The following is an 11553-nucleotide window of genomic DNA, read 5'->3' on the forward strand; positions in this document are numbered from 1 at the left end:
AATTCACAAATATTATTCATTTTGTTTAAACAATATATTTTAATGAAAAAAATTACTAGATTATTATCTTCTTTGGTAAAGTACTATTTTAAATCATATATTTAGGAGCAACTTTTAGTGATTGAAACCAAAGCAAATAACTATATTCAATTAATACTAGTTTATCTTTTCCTCTACTACCAAAAATCATAAATTTATGCAATTGACTAATACAATATAGCTTTCCCTACCAACTTTTTTGAAGATACCAAATTGAAATCTACTCTAACATAATCTATATTTATTATGATTTTTTCTGCAACGTAACTACGGACACCATCCTAATTTATTATTAAAATATCAAAAAATTATTTCAATTTTTATTTAAAATTAATATAAATAGCAATATTTATAATTAAAATATTAAAATTATTTTTTCATGTGATATTTATTATTTTCAAACAAAATTTTTAAATAAAATTAAATAATTTATCAATATAATAATATTTTCGATTCAGTTGGGAATGGTCAAGTCCAAGCATAAAAAGTCCTATCTACAGTCCGACCTGTGAACAAATCTAATTAGGAAAGGGTTCGTTTCAGACATTAGTTAGTCCGAAAATAATCTTTTACTTTTTGTCAACTAAAAAATAATTTTCAAATATTTTAAGCTCATTTTTCATTGTCCATTAAATGATTATTTGACCATCCCATTTCTACCACCGAATCATCCAAAAAGAAAAAATGCAAAAATCATGAAACATACAAGAGCCTGACTACACAAAGCGAGTTAACAAGCATCGAGAAGCTTTCTGTTCCAGCGCAAATATCAGCAAGGCTTGATTTCCATGAATAGACAGGGCCAGAGTACTCAAGGCCATTTCTCAAAGGAGATATTCCATGATTGTACCTAAATAATATCAAGTCCTTTAAAAACATGACCAATCATTCCTTGGATGAAAGCTCATCCAAAGGCTGCCTGTACAACATTGATCCCTATTACAACTAAAACCAAACTGACTAGAATTCTACAAATTTCAACTCTTAAAAGGAAGAAATATGCCTCAATCAAGGGAGTTTAGAATACAATGTGTACAAAAAATGGATATGAATCATAGGAACCAAAAAAAAAAATTGAAGCATCAGGCAACCAAGAATAGAAGAGTTTGGCTTGTAATCAGCATGCACAACCATTTCTTTGCTCAGTCTCAGACACAGCCTCCGGGATGCCCTGGAAATAGCTGCAATCATCACACACAAATGGGATATCGATCAAGAAAATTATAAACTGCATAACCTGGTCACACACACCCAATATTTTAAGGTGAAAGTGGAAGAAGAAAAGTTTTTTACAGCAGTTTTGAAACTTAGTTTTTTTGCACCATTAAACAAATACAAGTGAAACAAAAGTGCCCGTGCATAAAAGAAGAGTAACAGAAAAGAATCCAAAGATCAAGTTCAAATTATGATGGATGTATATCAACAGCAGAAACATGAAAATCTGTATCCCACTGAACACTAAATTAGTAAATTTTCTTCTATTGAAGTTACAAAAATACCAACCAAAAGAAAGCAATGACAGCATCTAAGATTATGAAAAGAAACATTGTGGCCCATATTAAGTATGGTAGGACAGCATCATGGAACACATGTATACGCACATCCACACACAATCAAATAATAAATTAAACTAACAGAAGATGTAGGTAGTAAGAACTGTGATCATCATTATAAGATCTAGATGGTTGTACAAAGAAACCATTTCTAATCAAATAGGAGAAGCTTTTTGTAGAAATTAGCCACACGGTTAAAGACACATGTTTCTTTGAATCAACATCATAAGTTTTAACCTTAACTAAAAAAAGTACAAATTGCTATGATTCTCATGAAACCATTTCCTTTTGAATTTTATTTCTTGTAATTTCCATTTGTCACTTATAATCGTTTTAGGTTTCCACATACCCCATTTATCTGTCTAGAAGCACCTTACCCTTCGATTGCATTTTCTACTCCTTCCTTATTATGACACAAATGTGATTCATCTACATAAGAGTTAGGATTATAGTAGTGTATTTTTCACTATAAAATGTTCACATGAGCAACCCAGTAAAGTCAAGATATATGGGTCTACCTGAGGCATAATACACCTCTATATTGATTTCATTAAGAAATACTATATGATTTGTCACTTCCACACCATGAATGATATGACTAGGCAAATCAATTAGCACTCCAAAGAGGTTTTCAAGGTGACAGTATAAATTTTACACCCTTCGACTCCATCTGGTAACCAGAATAAACTGCTGAAAATAGTTCGTCATTTGGATCAACCTATAAAAAATATTTTCTATCATGACCTATTTAAAAAAGGACTTAACTTCTATAGGAGTATATTTAAATTCTAATTATTGACAACATAACATATAAATTATCCAAAAGAAAAAAATGAAAGAAGACAATAATTTTTTGCGATCCACCTACAAGTTGCGCATAATGATTTTGTTTCCCTTATTTCACTTTCCTCTCTAGCTGCATTGCTTTTAAGTTTCAACCACACAATCATAGTTGGTTGCAGCTTTACACTTGTAAGAATGAAGCTACAAAAATGAGATGAAGTAGTAGTATAAATTGGTAGCCCTTTGTCTACAACTATTAAGAGAGGAGTTAGGTCAAGCTCCAGAGTTGTAGTAAGCCAGAGATGGAAAAAAGGGTATAAATTGGTAGCCCTTTGTCTACAACTATAAAGAGAGGAGTTAGTTCAAGCTACAGAGTTGCAGTAAGCCAGAGATGGAAAAAAGGCTATTTATTGGTAGCCCTTTGTCTACAACTATAAAGAGAGGAGTTAGGTCAAGCTACAGAGTTGCACTAAGCCAGAGATGGATAAAAGGGCAAAATCTGATCAGGTGGGATCAATCCCAGAGGGAGGGGAAGGCAGCAAGGGAAAGAATCCGTTGACCCGAAAATTTATCAAACAAGGGAAAATGATGAAAAGTTTTCATCCTTACCAAACGGAGCATTAATGTAGTCCAAATTATCCTCTTAACAGGTCACATTGAAATGTTAATGGCAATACCCATGGAGATATCCTCTTTTTTCCCCGACTATTAACTATATAACGTCCCAAAAGCATATGCTAAAGATGACCACAGCTATGCAGTAAAAATGAAAAACATAATAATGATGATTATCTCTGAATCTGCATGACTTGATGAAACCAAACTCCTTTCTGGGCCAATAACACCATGCTGTAACAATAATAATGTATCTGCCAAAATTCACTCTGAACAGGGAATAGGTTTCAAGATAAACTTACATGTCCTGCTCACGCTCATTTGCCAGAGCAGTTTTGGCAATACAAAGAAATGCATGATCAACATTGATATCTTCTTTTGCTGATGTTTCAAAGTAAGGAATCTTTCCTTTTGAAGCACACCATTCATTTGCTTTCTTATCAGAGACCTACATGGCTCAAAACACCACCTATTAGGCTGAGGTGTGAGTATAAAAAAAAAAAAAATTAGGAAGCATAGCAACTATATATCCATACCACTCGGCTATTACCACCATCTATATCTATCTTGTTTCCAAGCAATATAAATGGAAACGTCCTGGGGTCAGTTGGATTTGCCTGGCATGAAATGAAAACGGAAACAAGACAAGATAGATATATCAACATTTAACACAGATGGTACTTGCTTGCTCAATGAATTAACATACAGTTTAAAGTAATGAAAACCATAAACATAAAAGAGTAAGCAACGTCAGAAATTAAACTGGCTGCTAAGTAAGATCATGCACATTGCAGAGTCAGCAGATCATGTTGAGCACTGAATTATAGGGTCAGCAACCAATATTTTATCCAATTTCTAACGAGATGAGCTTTAACAAGATGCACCTAGGCATCAAAAAGAGAAAATTCATATCTTCACTCATATTCCCATGAGCATTAACATTCATTAAAGGTGCTTTTACATACTACCTACACACTCTCTTTGATCTGTTAACTTAAACCTATACTGCTTTTATAAACCAACTCTGACTAGTTGACTAAGACAAGGAATGTTGGGAAAGCAGGCATTGATGGTCAAAAGAACAGCAGAATGGCAACAAACAAGATCAAATCCGAAAATAGGTATGCACGTCTGAGTTTATATCACTCACTCTAGTGGCCAAGGGAGCTTGTCCAACTAAAGATTGCGTAAGAAATTACAAATTTCATGTTTCTTTACTATTCACAAAGTGCAAAAATTACTAAACCCTTTAAAAAACCAAAATGAAGATGAATTGACAAGGCAAACATAAAACCAGTTATGACACCATGAGCAAGGCCAGAACAATAGATAAAAGAACGTGATTTAAAAGAATTAATGAGCCCAATCACAAACTGACAAAACTAGGTTGGATAACGTATTTGAATTTATGCAACCATCACTGATTCCAATATCAATATCAGTACGAATTTGAAAGCATGCACTCCTAACAAGAAACATCCCATGTATTTCTACTTCCATTTCACGCAAAGAAAACAAGCCTTTGATCAAGGTCAATCAACAAAACACCAACTTGCAAGAAAATTTACTTCATGTCAAGTGTGTCTTCAAATGATTAACCACTATTTTTTTCTCAGAAACAATTTAACAAAATTTTTTTCCCTACTTTGTAGCAGAATGGTTAGCAAAACTGTCTTGGGATCACTAGAAGGGCTTCAACCTTTTAGTTTATTCACAAGCCATGCCTCTGCATGAGCTTAAAGACATAAAGAAAATATAGGTGAAAATAAGGATAAATGTCTTGAATTCTACATTTTCTAGAGTCTCAAGGCATATATGACTAAACAGAAGCAATTATCCCAAACTTCAGCCTTCCACTAGTGTAGAGTCAATCACTTAGGTAGGCTATAGATAATGTTAGCACATGAAGTTGAAGAAGTTATGCGCATAAAACAAATGAACCAATTCGGACTCAAAACAACTCAAAAATGCATAAATATTCAAATAGACAAAAACATAGAAGACAGGGATGTGTGTGTGCATCAATATGCATGTGGCGCATGCACTAGAGAGACAGAGAGAAGGAGAGATGCCTTACCAATAACTTAAACAAAATAAAGGTTTTTAATAACATATGAATGATTTACACTGACGATGAATTCCACACTCATCAAGGTCCACAAAGTTTTAATTACAAGCCATTCCACACTTATTAAGGTTTGCAAAGTTTTACCATGGCAGGGGTAATTAAAACAGTATGAGAAAAAAAAAAAAAAACCTAATACATTGCACATTCTTCTTCACATTCTTATGACTATATAGATGCTACTATTTCCTTCATTCTTGCAGAGGCATAAAAACAATTTAAAATGAAACAAACCATTTATTACTACATGAAAAACAAGCTTCCCTAATGAACTCAAACCAACAACAAAAGTAAAATGAAAGAATAAAGAAAAGGGCAAAGAGAAACCTGTTTAAGAAACTCCTCATGCCAATTATCAAGGGTATCAAATGACTTCATCACATTAACATCATAAACTAGGACACAGCAATCTGCACCCCTATAGAAGGCAACTCCAAGACTCTGAAACCGCTCCTGGCCTGCAGTATCCCATATCTATCCAATTCAATCCCCGCCCCCCAAAAATATGTATGATCATACCCTCCATGACAACTTCAAAATTAAGCTGGAAACAACATAAAAATACCCAAACCTAAAAAAAGAATGTAAAAGCGTACTTGCAGAGTGACAAGGCGGTCGTCAATCTGGACTTCCTTAGTGACAAAATCAGCACCAATTGTTGCTTTATATTGCTGACTAAACTTCTTATGAACATATCTAAATTCAAGCAGTTTAGTTCTAACAACAATGCACCTTATAAAATCAAGATTTAAATGAACAAACAAAAAAAAATTAAGATTGATCAGATGAAAATCAACTTCACCCATATACAAACTTTAAGATCTAAAAAATGAACCCCAAAAATGAACAGGAAATTTACACAAATGTAAAATAAGCAGATTAAAATTCAATTAGTGTTGAAGGGATACTGATTCATCAACGACGTCTTGCCCACTCTGATATTGACAATAACACATTAATTATTATACAAATAATAAAAAGAATTTCTAAAAATTTGTAAACTTTAAAAAAGAAGACCCAGAAATTGAAATTAAAATTGAAAACGAACGCACCCGCTATCGCCGAGAACAATGACCTTGAGCAAGGTTCGTCTTCGCACTGACATGGCGGTAAAATTAACTGGCAAAAATTCGGTTTTGATTTATGAGATTTAATTTACGTTTTAGTTTTTTTAAGAAACAAAAAAGATCTTAATTACAACATCCTTCTATCCTTCTGTAGATATGGATTTACTATATATTTGGGAATAAATGGGAAAGGAAATTCTTTTTTCGTCCTTTTCTCTTCTGCTTTCCAGGACTCCCTTTTTACTCTCAAAAAGAAATTAAAAAAAAGTATTAATTTAAGAGAAAAGAAGCGCCAATTTCGATCTTCTTTTTTATTAATTTGGCAAATATTTAATACACTAATAAATAAGGAAGCCGGCAAAATAAAATTGGGACATGCATTTCGCTTTTGTACGTTGCCCCAGCATTTTGCTTTTGGACAGTAGTGCCAATAACCTCATAAAATTGTGGGTCCCATTATTTCTTTTTTCTTTTTTTTCACTTTTTCTATTGTCAAACTTTAACCCTATAATAATGTTCTTGTACACTTGTACTTTTTCAATGCTATGCTTCTTTCTTTGAAGTTTCTTTCTTTTTCTTCCTAAAAAAGATAAAAATCTTTTCAAGATTAGATCTCGTAATGTTTTAGATATAATAAGTAAGGGAAATAAGCTACTTGTACAAACAATTATATGTGATAAAACATAATCCAATCTAATTTACTTATCTACAGTGACAATTTTAACATTTTATATAAAAAGTGATTAAAGGATAATCATACAAGATTATGAATCTATATATCTCAAAATTTATACATATAAAATAATAAATTAAAAATTAAAAAATAGCGACCATCATTTCTCATCACCACTTTAGCTCGCCCTTACTTATCTACCTTATTTGGAATTATCTAACCCAAACTTTAATATGAATTCAAAATCCCATAGCTTGTTTATTAGAGCTTTGATTAAATTGGACATCTAAATTAAGTTTGCAGCAACTTGCAAATGGTCAATACTTTCTTTCATTATATCTAATTTGATGAATCAATCTTTGTTTTTCTTCAAGATACCTCTTGGTATGCTACAGCAACATGATACTTTGAACAAGTGTTGTACAACCTATTGCAAAATGTCTCCAACATTTTCCTTTGACACTAAAACGATTATTTAGAATAGAAATGAAGCATATGTAATGCACATGATAGTAAATAAGAACAACGTGTTTGTGATCATTGTGAGGCAGCTTTTATTATCATTTTACTAAGAAATGAATCATATGCAATGCACATGACTGGTGCTTATGTAAGTTTATAAATAATTACGGTTTTGTCATAGCCCAAACTCTAGGCTATGATCGATGCATGGGCCTAATGGGCATAGCCCACTAAGCCCAAGCAAGCCTATTTAAGCAATCTCGATCATTTATCCTAACCATCATTTCTAAAACTACATATTGAAATTCTGAACTAAAATATTTTAGTAATATTCTATAGTGACCCAAAACTCACAATTTTATTATATCAAAATAATGTCACCCGTTTGCCAACTCTATAATATCTTGTATTTTGATACGATGGCTAATAAGGTTTACGGATGCCAATTGAGGTTAATTATCGAGTTAAAAAGGGTAATTCAAAAGTGAACCTGTGAAATCTCGATTTTCATAGGCACATAACTAGAAGTAGACGCGATAATGCGAACTAGCGGTAATTTCGTAATTTCTCTTGGTAAGCTATTATGAGTGGGTTTTTTTGATGCTATTAAGGTCTAAATAGGCCTAAGGAATGAATAAATGATGTTTATGATGGTAAATAAATGAAAAAGATAAAAATAATGATAATTTCCACTATATGGGCAAAATGGTCATTTTTCATCTCGAGTTGAAATTTTTACGTTTTCGTGAACTCAAGTATTTTTAGACTATTATGAACTTTGTTTCGGTATCAAAAGAGTAAAAAGGTTGCACAAAGGATGTGAGGAAGACAAAGCCACCATGTTAAGGGCATTTTGGTAATTTCAGTAGAAATTTGGATTAACTTAAAGCATAAATATCTAAGCTCCATTAGCTTTCAGCAGCTTCTCCTTCTTCATCCCAACCTTTCTCTTCATTTCACATTTTCTTCAATCTCCATGGGAGGAAAACCTTGAATCCTCCATAAATCTCTCATGGAAAGTCCAAATTTCATGCTTTTGCCCACTCCTTCATAGGGTTTTTCATGCTCTTCCACTTTTACACCTCAACAGCCTTCAAAAGTCTTTGTTTATTACTTTCTTTCACTAGTTGGAAGTTTTAGAGAGTAAAAGAGAGACTTGCCATAGTAGCTTGAAAACTCTTGAAAAGGAGTTCAACTATAAGTCCACCAAGGTGAGTAATGAATTAGATTTAATTTTCAAGTTGTTGATAATGGTTGATGATTAGAGTGGTGAGTTAATCTATTGTTGAGATTGTTAATCATTTTTAGAGTGACTAGAGTAGAGTAAACAAATAGCCACTTAATGGTAATTGGGAGCTAGTTAGGAATAACTAGCTGAACTTGAATTAGGAAATGGCTTTTGAGAGTGTATTAATGCCAATTTGGGTTGGTTGTGATGTTGTGTGTGTATAGCTTCCAACAAGGCCTCACATGTCCATTTGGAGTATTAGTTGAGGTTAGAGTCAAGCAAAAGAATCAACAAGACCGGTGAGTGAACTTGCATTTCAAAATCGTTTTGGGAAATATAATTATGTTTTGTGTGAAACATTTGAATGATTTATTCCAACTTTTCTAAAAAAATGTGTGCCGGGGAACAAGCCCTTGATAAAATGTCAAGCCCAACTCTATAAAATATTTGCCATGTCATTCATGTGCTTGATAATATGTTTGCATACTTGAAAAGCCCTGAAAAATCGTTAAAAGTCGGTAGTGTACCTAGTGGTACAACTAAGCTGAATTAAGCCTTGAACTAGTCCAAATAAAGATTTTAAGATGAAATTGAGAATTTTAAAAACCAAGAATGACTTAATATGGTGATTCGGAGTTCGATGATTGATTTGGAGTCAAATTAGAATTTTCATAACATAGGGGTAAAATGGTCATTTTGCCACTTGAGGGCAAAATTGGAATGTTGGACAAAATTTTTGACCAAGTTTGACTAATTAGAGCATGATTTGAATTTTAGAAGTGAAAATTTTCAATTTTGACAATTTTTCGAACATAAAGGCAAAAAGGTCATCTCACGTGTCCACAAGGACGTAATTAGAATTTTTGAAATTTTACACCACCTTGACACTTGTCAAACCCATGAAATTTATTTTATACTTTGGATAATTAAGAAATTACATATGGTGGTGAGTAAATACTTAATTGTTAAGTTATTAACCATGGACCAATTACATGGTGACATGTGGCAAATTTTAATCCTTTTATAATTCCCTTTAAAAATCAGCACACACTCCTCCCATTTCATTCTTCATGGCTGGCCAAAACAAGGAACAAAGAGCAAAGAATAAGAACAAACCCTAGTGAGCAAAAATTCAAGGGAAAATTGGTGGATTTCAAGGAATTAAGCAAGTAAAGGTAAAATTTCTTGATTTTAACTTGTGATCTACCTTTCCTATGCATTCTTTTTCATTTTCCATGGTTGAGAATCAAGTTTGCATGAAGATACCTTTGCTGGCCGGACATGGGGGGAGGGGTTTTGATCTTGGATTTAGCTAGAAAACATGGTATTCTAATATTTTTAGTTGGTTGGTGATGTGTAGCATGAAAAGCAAACAAGAAAAATTCATATTCTTCCATCACCCTCATTGGCGGAATCTTCCTTATGGTATGTTGATGGTGGATTTGATTTTTATTTCAAGTGATTTGATTAGGAACTAATGATTTATGGTGTAAAAAAAATAAAAAATCAAGTATGAAAAACCATAGTGTTTATGCACCCACCATGGCCGAATTTCGTAAGGAACCTAGTGATGATGATTCTTGTGATATCTTGTGTTATTTAGTTAGAATTTAATGAATAGTGGTGATGGAAATCGAAAATGGTAATTTTAAAGTATAGTTCTTTTAGTAAATAAGTTGAATAACAATGAGAAAGTCAAGCTCATTGAGGCGCTTTGGTGTATTTTGGGACATTGGAAGTGTGATGAATATAATTGGAGTCAATTTGGATGTTTTGGTTAAATCAAAGGTGGAGAGTTCGAATTAGGTCGAAAATTGATCCATTCCGATCACAATTGAACCAACATGTAACACCGTCTTTAAGTGACTATCCAAACAACCTCATGCATCCATATAGAGCCTGAAATAGATTTATAATGACATGACACAATATATTGAATTATTTGTCGTGTATTGTGTATAGGTGGTGAAACTTCCGATAAGGGTAAGGAGATTGTACCCGAAGATCGAGACTAGGAGTATTTCGACTCTCCGATATCGTGAGTAACCTTATTATCGTCTTAATTATCTAAAGTAGTTTTTATTCGTTTTTGTGATTTTATAGAAAAATGAGCTTAAATGGTAAATCCTTATGTTTTATAAGTAAAATGTGATTAAATGAAATGAGTTTATAAATCATTTTGAAATTGAATGATGATTTTAGAAATTGAGTAATTGGAGACTGTTTGATTATGTTGTAAATTTATGGTTTGAATTGAATGGCTTATGGTGATATTGGCATGAATGGCTGAATTAGAAATTGTGTTGAAATTGTATGAACTGTTTGTTTTGCCTTGACAGGCTGGGTAGTAATATAATTGCCATGTCATGCTGTCGAAACTTTTATTGATTTGGTGGGATATCGATTAGCTTACTGCAGTGGCAGGTTTCTATGGACCAGCCTATTAGAGGGGCATGGTAAACCCCATTATATTTACCTTAGTACAAGAGGCGCGGAGGGTAACTCCTGAGGTAAAGTTTTAGAGTTCACTACACGTTAAGCCACCACGTGAGGGTGAACTCAACCAACGCCAAGGAACGGATATGCTTTTAAACGTAAAAATGTGTTTTATGCGTATATGAACTTTTCTTTAACAGCCTTGGTAGACTCGGTTGGATGCCCCGGCCAAGGTATCCTCGAGAATGAGTTTTGGCACGAGCCAAGTTTTTAAGAAATTCATAAGCCATGTTGATTATTTGAGTGAAATGAATTTATTTTGTTTAGTTGAAATGAGTTTGAAATGTTATGAATCATAGTATGATGAACTATTTTAAGTTGTCTCCATTACTTGGCTTTAGATATTTTAGATGATGTTTGTTTACTCACTGAGTTTATATAAACTCACCACCCTCATTTTCACTCATTCCAAGATCAGGATAGTCTGTAGATAGCTGATTTCGTCGCGGGTTACTGTTGGATTTGCATCCTTAAAAATCGTAAGTTCGCAGCCTTCGTTACTTTTGGTCATT

At 33.0% G+C, this 11553-nt stretch overlaps 1 protein-coding gene across 2 annotated transcripts; it reads right to left on the minus strand.

The window, feature by feature from the left end:
• Positions 1–859: 859 nt before the first annotated feature.
• RABG3B (RAB GTPase homolog G3B) lies at positions 860–6467 on the minus strand. Of its 2 annotated transcripts, XM_007019616.3 has the most exons (7): positions 6168–6457; positions 6024–6050; positions 5712–5811; positions 5443–5589; positions 3527–3607; positions 3293–3438; positions 860–1220 (listed from the first exon to the last, which is right to left on the minus strand). In XM_007019616.3, the coding sequence occupies exons 1-7, from the start codon at positions 6218–6220 to the stop codon at positions 1157–1159; spliced, it is 618 nt and encodes a 205-aa protein (XP_007019678.1). In that variant the 5' UTR covers positions 6221–6457; the 3' UTR covers positions 860–1156. The 2 variants fall into 2 exon arrangements, with proteins under 2 accessions (XP_007019678.1, XP_017981842.1); XM_018126353.2 differs by lacking the exon at positions 6024–6050 and having other exon boundaries at positions 5712–5847; positions 6168–6467.
• Between the last annotated feature and the right edge of the window lie 5086 nt (positions 6468–11553).

Source organism: Theobroma cacao, chromosome 8 (genome assembly GCF_053813885.1).
Source record: "Theobroma cacao isolate CCN51 chromosome 8, ASM5381388v1, whole genome shotgun sequence".
NCBI lineage: Eukaryota > Viridiplantae > Streptophyta > Magnoliopsida > Malvales > Malvaceae > Theobroma > Theobroma cacao.